The 18,698-nt window shown below is 42.6% G+C and overlaps 1 protein-coding gene across 1 annotated transcript in view; it reads left to right on the top strand.

Annotated features, from left to right (window-relative positions):
• Positions 1 to 18,698, top strand: part of LRMDA (leucine rich melanocyte differentiation associated) — a 1,324,152-nt gene that overhangs the window by 237,824 nt on the left and 1,067,630 nt on the right. The window contains 2 exon segments of the mRNA XM_036736266.1: positions 7,109 to 7,190; positions 7,193 to 7,223. Of these exon segments, the coding sequence (XP_036592161.1) occupies positions 7,109 to 7,190; positions 7,193 to 7,223 (113 nt within the window).

Raw genomic sequence — 18,698 nt, forward strand, 5'->3', positions numbered from 1 at the left:
CTGTCCTGGAGTTCAAAGGACTAATTTGAAATTCTTTGAGTTGCTGATCCATACAGACACCACTGTGTGTGTGAAATTCATGTAATATTGTGTTTAGAATGTGAATAAAACAAAGACCTAAGTACAAATTCTGTGTGTTGATGTGGGTCTATTTATTGCTGTTCTTTAGTTGTGTCCGACTCTTCGTGACCTGATGGATCATAACACGCCAATACTATGTGTGGGATTTTCTTGGCAAGGATACTGGAGTAGTTGCTATTTCCTTCTTCAGAGGCCAACAACAGTTAAATGACTAAGTGTCTGAGGTCAGATTTCATCTCAGGTCTTCCGGATTCCAGGCCCAGCACTCCATCCACTGAGACACCTAGCTGCCTCTTATATTCCTATGGGATATGTCAATGTCAAGGGACCTATCTGTAACTTGATGGTCTTAGAGATTTGCCTGAAGTAACTTACCTTTGGTCATAAGGCCAGGAAGTGTCAAGAGACAGGTTTCAAATCCCCGAGTCAAGCAAATTTTTGCCCTATGTAGTTTGTTTAAAGCAATAGACTCTAATCGATACCCAACAAAGTGATTCAGCCTTTAAATTATCATTAGTCCTGCTGGTCACCTGTCTTGGTGATCTCTAGCAGCCCAGTTAGTCAAAGGCAACGGCGATGCCTAGGAAAATTTCAGATTTTTGCCTGGGGTGGGGAATCTGCAGCCTCGAGGCCACATGTGGCCCCCTAGGTCCTCAAGTGCAACTCTTTGACTGAAGAGGACTTAGCGACCTGGGACCTAGGGGGCCACATGTGGCCTCAGGGCTGCAGGTTCCCTACCCCTGGTAGGCTCAGCAAAAGGATCTGCCCCCATTTTTCTGAGACAAAATCCAGAAAAAGTCTTCTCACTTGCTCGAGGGAGGAAAGGAGATAAGCTACTTAGGGACAAACCAACCATTTAAAATTGAGTACCAGGAAGGCAGATTATGTTTTTACCCATAGTGCAAATGGGCATCACATTTTCTTGGTAGTCTTCTCAAGTAGCTGCCATGGATTCTGAGGTATTGATGTGACTGGTGTACATTGGGAAACGTTTGAATAAAGGAAGATTTTTGACCAGTCAGCATTTGTCTGGCTTAGGTCTCAATCCCTCTTCTCCCGACTGTGCCTCAGCTGTCTTCTAAATAGGCAGCTGCCCAAGCAGGAGCATCATCACACTGTGAACCATTAGGCAGTGACTGGTGGGTCAACTGCACTGTGCCAGAGTACCCCCAGGGTTTAGACTCTTTGGTCAATAACCCCATTTGAAAGCACTGCGATTTCTTCTCATTAAGATGAGAGTTACTCAAGTGGACCCCAAATGACAAGATGTAGAAGGAAAAACCCAAATTATTTTGCTTTATGCTGCCCGCTCTTTAGTGACAAAGGCCATGTGTATGTGTGTAAATGTGTTTGGGGACAGGGAGAAGAAAATAGGGGTGTTTTGATTTTTGTTGTTGTTCAGTCGTTTTGAGACGTGTCTGAATCTTTGTGATCCCGTTTGGGATTTTCTTGGCAAAGATACTGGCATGGTTTGCCATTTCCTTCTCCAGGTCATTTTACAGATGAGGAAACTGAGGCAAACAGCTGGTAATGGGCAGTTTTAAAATGCATGTGACATCCCTTTTTCCTTTCTGCTGTTATTCACCTTCCTTTTGGAGTTGGGCTTCCAATCCATGCTTTCTATGTTTCTAGTCTAATTTTCATTGGGCTTTGCAGAGAAAACAGGCAAAGGAACAATATGAAACATAAAACCAAATAGTTCATTTCAGTTCTGTTCTTCTTCCTTCCCCACCCCCACCCCACAAATGGCAGTGGGGAAGCAGGCACCCCATTTTGAAATGACTTAGAAAATTAGTCATCACTTCTCTATCCTTCCTTCTCTCTTTGTCTCTCTCTATTCCTTCTTTGACAAAACTATTCCTGATGTCCAGCATATATTTTACTGCTTGCTGAATGTTGTGGTACGTTAGCAATATATAACTATGATCAATGTTGTGACCTCAGGGAAATTGCTTATATAATTATAGAAAGTTTACAGTAGTAAGACAAGAATGGGGAAAATATATCACTGTAAAATATAAATATGTTTAAATTACATTTAGGATTTGGAATAGTTCCTTGCTTGTGTTTTACAGAGTAATCTGTGATTTAAATCAGGTTTAGTTGTGTTTTTTTCCCCCCCTAAATTGGGTATTATAAATCAAGAGTAGATGCTGGATATAGCACACAAGAGGATTTCTTATACATTTTAATGTTGCATAAGTAAGAAATACCAGTAGTTCAGCAGTAAAATTGCAAATGTAAGCAAAAGTGAAGATTTTTCCAAATTTAACTAGGTTGCATTTGTTTAGTAAACTCTAGCAATAATTTACTGTTTTATTACATTTGCCTTTGAGATCTGGGCTGGCTCCTTTTTTTTTGTTCTTTTTCTTGCAGAAGAAAAGGAAGGTTTGCTATATTATAATTGCTTGGAGCTGGGAGTACCATTCAGTTTCCCCAGCCTGTGATCAGTAAACTTAAAAAAAGGAGAAGGAGGGAGAAAGGAGCCTTATCGAGCTTAAATGTGGCTGCACATGTACTGATCCCACAAGCTGCAGTCTCTCTCTCTCTCTCTCTCTCTCTCTCTCTCTCTCTCTCTCTCTCTCTCTCTCAGGGACAGGGTATCCATTTGCACTGTCTTTGTTGAAGAAAAGCTTCCCCCTATAATAGGCACAGCAGGATGTGTTAGGCCCAAGTGCAGCTTGTCTTAGAAGTGGCTACATCTGCAAGGCAAAAAGGGAACGTTTCAGCTTAGTTCCAAGAGGGGTCTCAGCTCTGCTCAGACCTTTTCAGGGGCCCCTGGAAGACAGGTGGGTTTCCTTCCAGATAAATCTTCATTACCCCAGATCAGCAGAAATGGGCAAATTCCCTTCTCTGTTGGGATAATGAGATGGCCAGCCCCAGTGAGGGTGTGACTAGGAAGCCGGGGCATAATAATATAGTGGGCTGAGCTTGGCATGCTATGTCTCTCAAACATCTGACTGTTGGCTAGCCTGCTTGCACCCCACCCCGTCCCCTTTTGCCCCTCCTTGTTCCATGTGCCTCAGATGGTTAACACAGACCCCAGCTTAGTTTAACTGTGGTTTGAGAGAAGTGAACTCTGGGATTGGGTTGGGTGATGTTGATTAATAGGTGTGAGAGGGTGAGAGACTCCAGGGCCAAGCAGTAGGTCCATCTTGGTGGCATCTGATGTTGATTGGCTTTGTCCTGCGCGGCTGCGCTGGGAGAGCGGACATTAAGATTAAGTGATGCTGTCGTGTTGAGGAGCGCAGCACTGCATCATTCTGGGAAGAGACAGCTGTGGTGGTTAATCCTTCATCACCAAGGGAGCACTGCCAGCAGAAAGATATACAGCCAAAGATAACCCTCCATAACTTGTGCTAAAGATCAGAAAACTTTGAATTCACATCCATCTGCTTAGTCTGGGGGTGAAGATGAAAGATAGGCAGAATAGGAAATAAAAAACTCCAGAGGGATTAATCTTAGGCACAGTATGCAGCCCACAGAGTGAGCAGGCAGGAGAGAAACTTTTACGTGGACTTTAAGGGGGAATTAACTGCACCCAGCATCTCAAAGTAAAATTAAATGCCCTCGTTCTCAGGGAACACTTGGCTCTTCAGCTGCTTTCCTATCATTTCTTCCCCCAAAACGATTTTCCTCATCTGATCTTCTCTGCCTTTTTTTTTTTTGGATAAAGGAGAAGGTTTCCCTTGAATTCAATATTTAAAGATGAAATAGATAGGGGGAAAATCCGGAGACATTTCTTTAATCAACTACTTTAGACCAGGAAGGTTCTCTCTTGATTGAGCAGATTTCACCCCCACCCCCTCCTCTCCCAAGTCTGACCACAGGTGGGTGGCTGGTTGTGGGTGTGTACTAGGGAAGATGAAGACCGACACATTGTGTCTTGCCTGGAGTCTTTCAGAACAGCTGCAGCTACTTCATGTGTATCGTGTAACCGAATTATGTGTCGTGTTCATACCAGAGTGATGTGCAAGGGGAAAATAAATCACAGAATCTGCTCACATCTGCAGCCTCAATGGAACCGCCAGCATCAGGCTTGGCAGGGGGGAGGGGTTTTTGGCATGAGATGGGAGTGTTGGTGGGGGAAAAAAAATCTCTCCTCCTACTCCTCCAAAGTGAATTTCTATATTGCATTTCTGAAATTATGGCATTTTTAGAGAGAGATAAAGAGAAGTTGAGTGACTTATCCAAGGTCACATGTCCATTATTAAAGGAAAAGGAGGTGGTGCCTGAGAGATGGTCTTGTTTGGATCCCATAGATTTCTGTGCCTGCAGTGAGAGGTAGAGAAAGTCATAGTAGTTTGCAAGGTCAGCTGAGCTCTACTCAAGGATGCACTGAGGGGTAAGAGATGGTGGTGCTGTCTGGGTAATTTTAGAATGATCGTTATCACCCCCACCACAATCATCTGGAAGCGCCTATTAAACACCAAGTTTTACATGGTACCTATGAAGGTAATGGATGGCAATGTGGCACAGTAACATGAGCACAGGTGACATGAGTGCAGAAGACCTGGGTTCAAATTTTGATGGCCCTCCTTGCATGTGTAACATAAAGCAAAACATTTCCCTTCTCTAGTGCTCAGTTTCCCCATTTGTAAAATGGAGGGGGGGTGAGTGAGTGGCCTTGGACAGTTACTAGCTGTGTGACTCCAACTTAATTCCTTTTTGCCTCAGTTTCTTCACCTGAAGAATGGGAATAATGATGGCATACCTCTCTCCCAAGGTGTTGTTAGGATAAAAGAGAGACTATTTATTATTGTTATTATTGTTATCATTATTAGTGTAACTGACACATATTGTTGGAAAGTTTTTCAATGTACTTACCATAACATGCTTGTATTTGACATCTGTGTCTCATTATCTCAGTAGAATCTATGCTCTTGGAGGGAGGGAGGATTTTGTTTCTTATCTTTGTATCTCTGGTGCTTAGCACAGCATATTGTAAACAGAATAGAGATACGGACTAGACCTGTTACTACATTGGTACAACTAACTTCTGGGTGAGGAAACTCCTCTTACACATGTAGGCTAGATTTGAAGCTTACACAGAGAGAGATCTGCTTAGAGCACTGAAAGGTTGTGACTTGTCCATGGTCACAGAGTCGGCCTGTGTCAGGTCAGGTAACACTTGAACCCAAGGCTTTCTGATTCTAAGGCTAGGCTACGTTCCATTTCTTGCATACAGCGGGTGCTTAATAAATGCTTATTGGCATTCTGGTCTTATATCTCCCATTAAGCTGTCTGTCACTTTAGCAACACACTCCAACTCTTTTAGCCTCCATTTTCCCATTTTTCCAAATGAATAGAGTTGACCCAGATGATCTTTGAGAATTCTAACTTCTGAGTAAGCCTGTAATTCTTTGATTCCATGAATCGATGGGTCAGTTGTTGCATCAGATACAGGTCAAAGAGAAGAGCATTCCAGGGATCAAGGAGTGAGGGTGTATAACCGTGGCTTGGGAAATTGAGGAGGATGGTCATGAAAGTGTTATCTCCAACTTGAAGTACAAAAGGCCACTGAGAGAAGCCTCTCAATGAAGGGCTCCCTGAATAAAATGAAACACACAAGGAAAGATTTTTTGAGTGCTCTCATGGACCAGGCTGAGATTACAGACCTGGGTCCTCTGACCTTTTTGCTGTATTGCAGAAGAATATGAAGTGGTTGTTGTCAGGCCTGAGTGATCAGAAAGTCAACAGTGGAGAGGAAGCCATGCTCTTCATGATTTGGGCAAAACTAGGCTTTCTGCAAGGGCATCACTGGGGGACAGGGTAGCCTTTTGGAATCCAATTTCTGGTTCAATGGGTACCTGTAATGGTTAAACATTAGGCCATCCTCTCCATCCTTTTGGTTTTCAGTCATGACTGGGCACTAAGGAAAGGGACTGCTGTTCCTGCTGTTTGGGATGAGAATGAGTTCTTCATGACTGGTTCAGTGATGGATTAGGCTAGCCTTGAAGACGGTGAGTTACAGGATCCATCAGCCTTTCGTGGTTTCCCAGCTCTTTCCATGCCTTATAGTGCTGTGGGAATGGTGATGAAAAATGTACAATTTGGATGTAATCCAACCTGGAGTCAAACAAACATTTGTTAAAATAACCCTTTATGTGAAGATTCATTTTTGTAAAAAAGATAATTCAAAGGCTAGTAAATGATTTTGTAACATGAAGAATTCTTTCAAATAATATTTTTGCTGTTATTATTATTAGGCATGGTGGTGTATTGGATAGAGGATTTTCCTCAAAGGCAGGAAGAACTGGGTTCAAGTATGACCCCTGACACATACCGGATCTATGTTCTCTTTTCTCCCATTCCAGTTTTTGACTTCAACCCTTCTCTTCTCCACATTCTGCCATCCAGTGAACTGAACTCCTTGCTTTTTCTCCTACAGGAAGCTCTAGCTCCTGTTTCCACATCTTTGTAATGGCTGTCTCCCACGTCTGGAATGCTCTCCATCCTCATTTCTTCCTTCTTGCTTCCCTGGCTTCCTTCAGTCTCAGCTTAAAGTCTCACCTTCTGCAAGAAAATTTTTCCCATTTCTCCTTAATCTTAGTGCTTTCCCTCTTAGATTATCCCAAATATATCCCATATAGATTTTATTTGTGTGTAGTTGTTTTCAAGTTGTCTCCTCCATTAAACTGTGAAATCCTGGAAATCAAGGATGGCCTTTTGCTTTTCTTTTTATCATCGGCGCTTAGCGAGGTGCCTGGCACACATGAAGCTCTTAATAAATGCTTTTTGACTTGACAGTGTGACCATGGACAAGTCATTTAACATCTTAGTGCTCTGGGAAATTCTATAAGGCTATTAAAAGTTGCAGAGAAGATGCCATCTTGAAGAGGTACAGGAATGTTGCCTGTCTCAGCTGGGAGCTCCCAATACCACTGAAATCACTGGACCAGTCTCTAAATATGTAGACTTTCATACCATTGTTTTTATTAGTAATATAGGATTGTTATGATAATATTTGTTTACAATATTGTTTTGTTTATAATGTTTATGATATTGTTAAATTTTTTTTGTCCAGTCCTGTGATTCATTGCTTTTAGGGGGAAATCTTCATGAGGAAATTCCTTCTACCAAGATAGATTAGGAACTCATCTTTGAAACCTTAGAGAGCCTCCTGTAGGCCCTGAGAGATGGTGTTTGCTCATAGAAATGACTTGAACCCAAGTTTTTCTGACTGGAAGACTTGTCCTTTATCCATGATGCCACACTTCATTTAACTTCTTTCCTGCATTTAAAATGATTTTTTAAAGCAAAAATTTGATTAAACATTTTTTTAGGAATGTGTCAATTGTTTAAAGTGGGTTGTCTCTCTTATTAGTATACTAAGTTCCCTTTTTGAAATATGCATATAGGCGTATATTTATTAGGATAACACATTTATATATTTATCACCTTCTTAATTTTTGATACTGATATAATTTCTATTTAGCCCCGTTATATTTTATGTGGTCCCAGGATGTTGTATTCTTGCTATTCAGGAATCTGGCAGTGGGTACCCTTGTTGTGGATACTAATTTGGACCTGAACCAGGCTATTGGACACACAAACACTTTGGATGAGAGTTTTGAGTGGGAGACCAGAGAAGCAGTTGGCTTTTTAAGTAGGAGTGATGAGCTCTTTTGGACTATACCATCATCAAGAGATAGGCATTAGGGTGGAATGGATGGTGTACCTTCTGGTGAAGTTGATTTTAGACAGTGCAAAGAAAAGAAAAAAAAGACAGAGATGGGTGAATGTCTTGGGTTGACCCTGGCACAGATCTTCTGGGGGTCTTGATTCCCCAATCTGGGATTTGGTGACATGGCGATGGTGGGGTCAGTGCTCCTGGGAAGTCTGTCACAATTAAGGTGGGAATGGGTTAATACGCTGACTAATGTGGCGGGTTTGCAGGCACTGGCCCTCCCCTTTGTTCTGTTTTATCATACACATTCATCACGTTCAACCTGGCAACCCAACCAAATAGCTATTTAAGTTGTAAAAATGAATCATAGCACAATTTCATGAACTGTGTGATATAACTGAATCTAATAACATCATACAAAGGGGCCTTTGCCAGGCCAGTGTACCTGGGCCAGGCCTCCTTCTTGAAATAAGTAAATAGATGAACAAGCTCCATTAAATAAAATAACGAAACCAGACCAGGGGCATTGGTATCATGAGAAGCATTCAGGGATTCTGCCTTGGACTCTGGGTTGCTTTCCCCACCCCCCTTAAAGGTCACATACACACAGGGAAGGTAGCCTGCTCTCTTCCCCACTAGGTAGGGAGCTCCTAGTGGTTGCTGGATACAGGGTTCTAGATTCTTAGAAGCTGAGAGTGGAGGGGCATTGGTCAGGGAACTTGACATCTTCAGTAGAAATTATAAAGGGTGAAATCCTTTCATTTCCAACATTGCTTCTTCCTGCCTACTCCCCTCTGCTCTCTCTTTCATTTTCCCTGTTCATGTCTGTCTTCCTTTCCTTATGTTTTCCCACTGTAGCTGTCTCTGTTTAATGTCTTCTCTCTTGAACTCACTTTCATTCTTTCTCTTTCTCACTCACTGGTCCCATTCCTTCCTATTTTTCTTTTCTCTCTTAAACACTGGGTAATGTTTTCCCCCTTTCCCTTTGCTCAGCTTTCATATATCCTTCTCTGTTCTTTTCTTAAAGTACATGTGTGTGCATTCATATACATACACGATACATATGTACATAGGTATCTGTTTTCTGTTGGCCGTGTCAGCATGTTTTAGACTCCTGGGCTTTGCATGTTTCGTAGCTGGTTTTGATGCAGCTGTCAAGTAGTGATGGATGACTATCATCATTTAAAGTGTAAAAGAAAATGCCTTGGCATAGAGAGAGATGATGAACTGCTGTCCGCCAGCAAGAACAGGCACTGCCGGCCACCATTTTCTCCTCTGCCTCCCTCTCTCTGAAGTCTGCCCTTGCCAGAATCTACAGAAGTCATCTCGAGCCGTGGAGCCCGGGCTTTTGCCTTCCATAATATCACTTTGGTAGTTGTCAGATCGTATGAAACGTCAAAATTCATGTGGCCTCCGTGAAGAGATATATTTAGTCCAGCTGCTGCATACCTACACGGTACCTCTGACACTGACATATTAGTTATGCTGTCTTTTGCAATCTGATATCTTTAAATTTGCCACCTTGTTAAGTTTTGATTAATGTGATTCCATTTCACTAAAGTAATTGGCTTGGCCTGTTGTAGAAAATAATCAGCCCCCTCTACGGAACAAATGCTAGAACATGCTAATGAGGGAGTGAGTTCGTTAAATTGATGGCGGGGACTGACAGTTATTAATGATTGTTATGATAAACAGACGAGTGCGAATTGGGATGAGTTGGGCAAAAGTGACAGTTTAAAAATAACGTATATTGGAAAGTACTAACGGAGTAATACACTGTTAGGAAAACAATCATGCCAGTTGTCAAGGAAAGAAGTGTAATTATACAGCCGCATGGGCTGCCGAGGAGGACAGGGACCTGGCTGATAATGGACACATTTTTTGTTGGCAAGAGGAAAATATGTTATGGCAGAAAGGAGTGCAGATTGATAAATTAATTGGTCTTTCTCACAGCTCCTGAAGTGAACTTGGCCCGCAGTAGCCATGCAGATTAGGGAGAATCCCGTTGGCCCAGCACCCTTTCCCTACCTTTCTCCCCGTACCCTACCCCCATTCCAGCTGCCAATCTGTCCCTGAAACCTCCTTTCCTACCAGCCCACACGCTTCAACAAGTCTCCAAAACCACAGCCCCCATATTCACATCAAGCTGGAATGTTTGCAATAACATCTGAAATAAAAATATCGAGGCCCTAAGGAATCAGTGCTCTTTCATGATATTGAAGCCATGGGCTCATGATGGAGGTGATTATGAGAGAGTACCAGCTTTGTGCATGAGACCAGATTAGGACTGGGCAAGAGTAAGACAGCAACTCTATCCTGGGAGGGCCAGCATTTTGCTACAGGCTATTTACATAATTAGCCCATTCAGAAATGGTAAAGCATGGTGTGTGTGTGTGTGTGTGTGTGTGTGTGTGTGTGTGTGTGCATGTGCGTGCATGCACATGCACGTGCAGGAAATGGGTTATGGACTAAAGTAAAATGGCAGAGAGAATTCTAGGAAGCCAACCTGAAGGCCCTGGAATATGGTCATCTGGGACATGAAGGGGGTGGGGCGGGCGAGATGTTACCCGTGCCTGAGGAGAGCTGAATTGGCAGAGCTGACCACAGCTGTTAACCTTGGTATTTGCTGACTGTGCACAAGACCAGGTGGCAGATACAGAGAGTTTCATACCTTGTTTCATGTCCCCTCACATTGGTCTGGATTCTGGGGGAGAGGATGACTTAACCTATACTAGGTAGTTCCTGGGTACCAAGGGTAGGATGTGGGACGTGGTGAGGGACTATGGGATGATGAGACTTAGGACTGGTAGGTGCTGGCCATGGGGCCACGGCAGTCTCATGAGAAGGAATACAAGAAGTCTCTTGGTGGATTCTGCTCTTTGTGCTCCAGTGTAGCCCCAAATCCCTGAACTCATGTGACTGGCATAGTATGTTAAATTCCACTTGCCTGCTGAAGTTTTTACCAGTTTGCCAGTTTCCCACTGCTTTTCCCTCAGTTTACCTCACAATAAAGACTCACACTGTAAGGGGAATCTTGTTAATTTTAGGAAGATTCTTACCCATAGTCTTTTATTTTTTGAAGGCATGCTTTGTGCCTTTGATACCCATAGGCCAGCAAGCCTTACCTTTGACTTTGGGGACACTTTAATCATGATGTTAATCATCAAAAAGGATTTATTCATCACCTATCACGTGCTAGGCATCTAAAGATAAGAAGGAACTGTCCTTGCCTCTTAAAGAACTTACATTTTATAGGGTCCTACCTTTGGAAGAAACCTCAGGAGTCATTAAACCCAACCCCTGCTTGGAGCAAGAATCCCCTTTAAAGACCTCCCAGTGGTCATCCAGTCTCCTTACTTGAATTGATCTGTGATCTCATCAGAGGGAGTGCTCCCATCACTGATTCAGGTCACAATCTATCTGGGTCTACCCAGGCTGTGGGACTCCTCCACAGGCCCTTATAAATCCTCCATTTGACATCCCCCAGCTCGATTGCCTTGAAACCCCTCCAACCTCTTCTTGAATCAAAACATATTTGTGAATACAAAGGAAAGCATGAGTGCAAAGAAGGTAAAGCCAGGGACTAGAGGTAGTGAATACAATTTTCTTGTTGTTCCGTTGTTTCAGTCTTGTCTGACTCTTTGGGACCCCATCTGGGGTTTTCTTGGCAAAGATACTGGAGTGGTTTGCTGTTTCCTTCTCTAGATCATTTTACAGATGAGGAAACTGAGGTAGGGTTAAGTGACTTGCCCAGGATCGTACAGCTAGGAAGCATCTGAGGCCAGATTTGAACTCACAAAGATGAGTCTTCCTGACTCCAGGTCTGGTACTCTATCGACTACATCACCTAGTTTCCCCCGAGTACAGTTTAATAAAACATAATTAAGACTGAGCCCATTCATTTGCTCTTGTTGGGGTCACAGTGAGGAGGAGGAGGAGAAGGGAGAGAAGAAGCATTTCCTGGGTAGAGATTATGTTCCAGGTACCATGCTAGGCACTTTACTAGAATTTTATCATAACACCCCTAGGAGGTCAATGTTATTATTATACCTATTTACAGTTGAGGAAACTGAGGCAGAAGTTAAATGACTTGCCCAGGCTCACATAACTAGCAAGCATGGGAGGCTGGATATGGATAATGTCGATGAAAGGACAGGGGTTGCTTAAACTGAGGGCCTTTTCTAGGGAAGGGAGCCTCCCTGCCCGTGCTTTGGCCTCTTAATTCCTGGTAACTCCTAGGATGGGACTGGGGGTGCCATTGAGGTTTACTAATCCTGGGCTCATATTTGTAATTCTCCCTCTTGCTGCTAATTCAGATTCCAGACCACAGGACCCACGATCGAGTGGCAAGTTCCTTGATGATAGGAATATCTTACCTTCCTAGATACAGAATGGGAAGGATCCTTAGAAGCCATTCAGCCCAATTCCTCCTTTTACAGATGAGGAAACTGAGGTCTGGGAAAGGTAGGTAACTCACTCAAAGTCACCCACACAGGTGGTAAGTATTGGAGGCAGGATCTGAACTCGGGGCTTTTGATTCTAGAGCAAGAACTCTTTGTTAAGAAACTGCTTCTAGCTGTACTTAAGGCAGGCATTCAATAACAGCAGTAATACCTAATTTATGGTTTACAAAGTGCTTTACAATACATTGTTGTCACCTCTGATCCTCACTACAACTCTGGGAGGTAATTTTACAGATAAGGAAACTGAGGCACAGAGAGGTGAAATAATTTGCCAGGGCCACACAGTTAGGAAATGCCTGAGTCTGGATCCAAACTCAGACCTCTCTGATTTCAGATCCTTTGCCTTCTCTTTGACATTGAGCTGCCTTTGCACTCCAGAAGGTCTTATTCAATGAGATGATGAATCCTACCAGATCTCCCTGAGCTGGCACCAGCCCCTTGAGCAACATGGTCTCCATGCTTCGGTTGGTGTGGGAGAAGATTTTTTGATGAGATGTTTATCCAGAGAGATTTATCCAGGTAGTGAATTTTCCCCAACCCAGGCTGGAAGGTAGAAAGTCATCACTTATTTTCAAATTCAAAGAGAATTATCCCAATAAAAATGTTTCCTTTCTACTGTCTAGTTTGGTCACTCTCTGTGGTGATTCTATATACGACTTGACTTTCATTCCGATTTTTTACTTCTTAAGGGTGTACACAAATGTATTATTATGGAGCTCTCCATTTGATTTTATTTATGAATGTAAACAGAAACACACTCATTATCTAGCTTAGAGCCTCCTGGTGCCAAACATCTGGAGCAATTCAGAAATCAAAGAAAGCTGCCATCTACCTTGTAGAAAATATGAGGATTAAGAAAGAAAGAAGTTTCACTTTTCTGGGTTGGAGGTGTAATTTTCTGGGAACACATGAGTGGGCCCCTTCAGTACCACATTGAGCAGAGGACAAGAGAGAGGAGAGAGAACTTGCTGACACCTGCAATCCCCTTGACCTCAAATCCCCCTGGATTGCTGTCATGATTTTACTGTCATCCTGACTAAGAAAAGGCTTTATAAGCTCTAGAGAGAGACTCAGCTCACTGGGCTGAGACCTGAGGTCAGGAGAGCTGAGTTCTGGTCCATGCTCTGACCTTGGACAAGGCCAGGACCAAATCAATTTTCTAAGAGGTGGTTTGGTGAAATGTGAAGAGTGGCGGAACCATTGGTGGTCTTGGGAGTCAAGAATGGACCTAGGTTTGAGCCCCACCTTTAATGTTTCTTAGCTATGAAACCTTAGGTAAGTCACCAATTTCAAATTTTTCATTTTGGAATGGTGACAGTTATATCTATATTACCTCACCGGGCTGCTATGAGGCTCAAAGAATGCATGTAAAATAAAACCTTGAAGTACTCTCCGATTGTTGGCTATTATTAGTCTTTGCCCTCAGTTTCTTCATTTGTAGAATGAGAATGCTGAACCTTTCTTGTCTTTCTATTCATATGATCTCTTTTCCCTCCAATCTCCAGGAGACACAGGTCATAAATAATGTCTGGGACCCCCAGTGCTCAGGTTTACTTGGACCAGTGTCAACTTTGAAGACTACTCCCCAAATCAGTATCTCTTTGGCACAATATATCCATGTTCCCCACCCCAGTTTAGTTTAGAGAAATCTCAGACTATAGTTCACATCCAGGTCTCCACAGGCATGGGGTAAGAGATCCCGTAAAAACATTTAAAGTCATAGTGCAAATATGAGGTGCAAGATAGTCTTTGTTCCACAGCTCAGAAAATGCAGAAGATGAACAGGAACACTTAAACAATCAGTACAGTTCTCTTCCCCCTCCAGCCATATCCCACTGCCTCCGGGGCCCTGAAAATTCCTTCATGCTCAAAGTTCTGTTGTGTAATTTGAACTCCCCTTGGAAGAGAACTGAATTTGGATTGCTAGACAGATAACGCCCTGACATTTTGGTAAATCTCACTTTTCAAAGGGATGCCATTGTAAATAATGGGGCTACTAGGCAGACAACCCTATTTCTCACCCAATCTGCATTGTCCAAAATAATTTACTGTAATAGTCAAAGACAAAGACTAGGGCTCTTACTCTGTGTCATGACTTTGGTCCTTTGCTTCTGCTCTTCCATGAATTAGGCACCATATACATAAACCTCTTCTTTGACCAAGAGTTGTGTTGCCTAAGCAGTCCCCTTTCTCTTGTTAGGTTAGATCCTTGAACTCTTGAGCTTAGAGTTATCTGTGAGTCAACCCCCCCCAAGGCTAGCATTTCCAAAGAAATCCCATCCTTGAGGCTGGTAGTAATGGTACCGGGTGTACCTTTCCCCTTACCTCTCCTCTCCTTGATTTAAGTCTGATTCAGCTCTGCTGTTCTCTCAGGATCTCTCCAAAAGTAAGGCAGAAGGGACAAAGAAAGCCAAAGGGGTCTGTCAGCCTCATCTTATGGTCTAGCAGAAAGTGGTGGTAGTGGGGTGGCTTTCCCCATCATGGTACATTACACAATGGTACATCTGGACCAATTTGGTAAGCATCAACAAGCCCAGTCTTCCAAGAGATGACAAAGGATGTGTCCATACCTCCCTTAGGAATATTGTTGTTGTCATTGAGTATTTCATTCATATCCATCTCTTCATGGCTACATGGACTATACTTTCCATGGTGTTTTCTTGGCAAAGATACTGAAGTGATTTACCATTTCCTTTATTAGTCGATTAAGGCAAACAGAGGTTAGGTGACTTGCCCAGGGTCACACAGCTAGTAAGTGTCTGAGGCTGGATTTGAACTCGGGGCTTCCTGACGTCAGGCCCAGCACTCTATCCATTGAGCCATCTAGCTGTCCTTCTTAGAAATATACAAAGTCCCAAAATAAAGTTCTACTTCTCATCAAGATGATCTGAGAATTCCCTTGCTCCACCTGTTAAATAGATATGCATTTGAGTGTGTGTGTTTGTGTGTGCATATATGTATACGTATATGTGAATGTACATGTACATATACATATATAATGTTATGAAGACAGATCAAAATTGAATTGAAAGAAGCATTGAGCTTTTTGGAAGGAAGAGGAAATGAAGAAAATTCTCCCATATTTGAAAAGTTTTGAGTTTCTTCTGGGCATTCTGGATGTCCTATTCTAGGAACCCCTGATCAATAATTAAATTGACAGCCACTGACTAAGTACTTGCTGTGTGCCAGACACTATGCCAATCTCTGGGGTTACAAAGAAAATCAAACCCACAATAGCATATATGATGTATGTATATTATGTACATAAAACTATATACAGAATACCTACAAAAGTACAAGATAGTGCAAAGTAGTAATGGAAGTAGGGCTCTAAGAGTTAGGGGCATCAGGAAAGTCTTTGTTAAGAAGGTGCTGCATAAACTATATCCTAAGGGAAGTGAGACTTACTCTAGAGAACACCCACCTCCCTTAGTCCCCCACCCACGGACAAAAACCCAAATAGTCACTCAGTATCAAAGGCTGGGTTTCTCCTCTGTTAGATCTTAGGGTCATTGATGTTAAGACTTCTATTTACTCAGGACCCAAGTGCCTATGTATCCAGCTGCTTTCAACCCTCTGGTAGGATAGTGGGGAAAAAGATAGCCACTGGTGACTGGGATCTTTGAGCTGTTGCATGGTAGTGCTCCATGTTGTCTAGGATGTTGATGACAGATGTGGTGTGTGCCCCCAAAGCATCGAGGGTAGCTGATATACCTCACCCTTTTCCACCTCTATCACGAGATGTTGCAACGAAAATGCAATCAATTCTGTTTCTGGCATCTTTTTCTTCACTCTCAAGAGCACCTACTGTATCAACATGACATTTTTTAATCTTAGCTTGTTTTCCAGGCCATGAATTTAATTTCTCAATGCTCTACTGTTCGGCCTTTATGTTCTTGGTTAGAGTGGTACATTGTCCAACAATTGTATCCTCTGTATTGTTAGTCTCCTTGCCTCCCCTATTCTACAGACTCCCTAAAAACAGTAAGATTGTGTGTGTGTGTGTGTGTGTGTGTGTGTGTGTGTGTGTGTGTATGTGTGTGGTTTGTAATCCACTACAGCCGTACTCATTCAGCCTTTTGCTAATACCCATCCAGTTCTGACTAAGCAAGTCAGACATCCTTTGGTAAGTCAAATCTGAACCTCCTGATGCCATGAAACAGTGAGCAGACTGGCATATCTTTGGATTAGTGGAAGCAATGAAGCAAAATGCTGAATCTTTAGCCAGCATGCGTGTGTGTGTGTGTGTGTGTGTGTGTATGAGCAAGCACATGCTAGTGCGTGCGTATCTATTACCATTGTAGGATATCTTTATCTTCCCTGTGTAGAATATCAGCCCTTACCCACCAAAGACAGAAAAAGAAAAGGAAAATAACTTAGAGGCAGGCCAACAACTTTCCTCACCACATCGCAATCCTTTTCAGAACCCTAGTGCCTAGTGATCTGCCTTTTCTACAAGCTCCCCCTGACTAGACAGTGTCCTTTTAGCTATCTCTCTTTGTGTTTTGAGAGAACTCATGTTAAACTTTTGAACCTAAGTTTTCTGTCCTGTGCAATGTACTATCAGCTGTCTTCTGCACCTGTTTTATCTCAAATGTCCTTACTAAAATAATATCAATAAATAATCTATAGATGTTGAATTTGTATCCTGGCACTTTCATTTAATTGCAAAAATCATTTCACCCACCTGTGCAGTAGTCGGCCAGTTATTCTGCCTAAGAGACCAGGAATCAGATAACGACTTATCCTAGTACCATTTCTAACTGCATTTTATTGAACATTAAGATGAAAACCACAACAATAATAGTAATAATAATAACACAATTATAATAATATAATAATGATAATCATAATAATGAGCAGAAAAGGTATGGAGGACCCCCCAACGGCACCATCATCCAGCTTTTGGTGACTGTGAGCTCAGGGGGTATCTGGGAGGGCCAAGGCAGAAAGCCCTGATGGGAAAGCCGGGCCCTTTTTGGTCAGATTTCTTCTTCGGCCTGTTCACTTCCACTTGTTCCTGGAGAACCGACATGTTGACTTGAAATCTTATAGGTGCTTGGGAGAGAGTTGGGGCAGCAGTCTTACAGCTTCACTTTATCGATGACTTCTGCTAGTTGTTCCAGCCAAGGAGAGGGCAGGCAGAGTGCAGAGTATATTTAGGGAATGAAGATGAACAATGGAGCATGTTTTTTTATTTTCTTCTTTCTTGACTATTCCAAGTGAAGATAAAAGATTTTGCTCTTTCTCTCTTGAGCTGACGGGAGTTCAGAATTCATTAGGGTACAGGCTTGCTTTCAAGCTTCAGACAGGATAGTGAAGGAAAAAAAACACCTGCCCTCAATTTTTTTGCCTTGTCAGTCCTTGTATAATGTGCTGCCAAAACTGCTAATTGTGACTTGAGGGTGATTGGTTCGAGGGGTGTTTCTTGAAGGGAAGGTCTGTTGTGGGTATTTTCCCCCAATTCTCTTCTTTCCCCTATTCATGGAACAGAGGACATAAGAAAAACCTTAATTGAGGGGAATGGCTTCCCTCGTTTAAGGAGAAAGGAGGAGTTTATAATGTAATAATTAAATAAACCGCGGAATAAAATGTGATGGCATTTAATGATAAAAAATGAAACTCTTCAGACCCTAAAAGTAATAGAAATGTAAGTGGTTATTGTTACTGGGGGACAGGGGAAGGAGTCACATGAAGGGCTGGCCTGTCAAATTCTCTTTGATTTACGCCATTCAATCGTAATTTCTATTTGGTACAAAGGATCTCTTTATTGTTCTTCCAAAAGCTGTTTTTCTTTGGTTTCTTCACATAACTCAAAGGAGACCTGAGTTCTAGTCCTGTTTCAGTTTATAACATGCTGCCTGACCCCATACAAACCTCTGAGCCTGGGTTTTCTCATCTGCCAAATGACGAATCCTGCCCTAATGAACTCCTTTCCAGCTCTGGCATTTTTTGGTTCCATGACTGTGTTTCTCTGAATCTGGTTTGCACTTGTGCATGAAAAAAATGTGTTGCTCCTTATGTGCCCTGCCTGTACTTGTTCATATGTCTGGCTAGAAAACACAGTTTAAAATGCAAGGTTCTTCTTTAGAATGCCGCTGGCATTCTTTTCAAAATTCTGGTGTCTGCTGAGTATATACCTTTCTGGCAACATCACTCCTGAGCAGCCTTCTGCGAGCTCTCTTGGCATGTTTTAATTGCTCAGCATTCCTGCTCCCCTAGGAAAGACTTCAGGCCTCTGTCTTTGTGTGAAAGCTGCTGAATTTTTCCCCTTCAGTCCTTACCTGGGCATCCAACAACAAGGCTTAGCCTCCCCCATGGCCTCTTTCACCAGGAATATGTTAAATGTATTTCCAACCTTAGAAGACTGGCAAATAGGCAGACAAGAGCTTTTCAAAGGTCTTCCTTCTTTCCTTTCTTTCTCCATCACTCCTGTCTCCTTCCCTCCTTTCTCCTTTCTTCCCCTCCCCTCTCCTCCTTTTTTTTCCTCCTTTTTTCCCTCCTTCCCTGAAATTGATTCTAAT

This window comes from Trichosurus vulpecula, chromosome 8 (genome assembly GCF_011100635.1).
Source record: "Trichosurus vulpecula isolate mTriVul1 chromosome 8, mTriVul1.pri, whole genome shotgun sequence".
In the NCBI taxonomy this organism is placed as follows: domain Eukaryota; kingdom Metazoa; phylum Chordata; class Mammalia; order Diprotodontia; family Phalangeridae; genus Trichosurus; species Trichosurus vulpecula.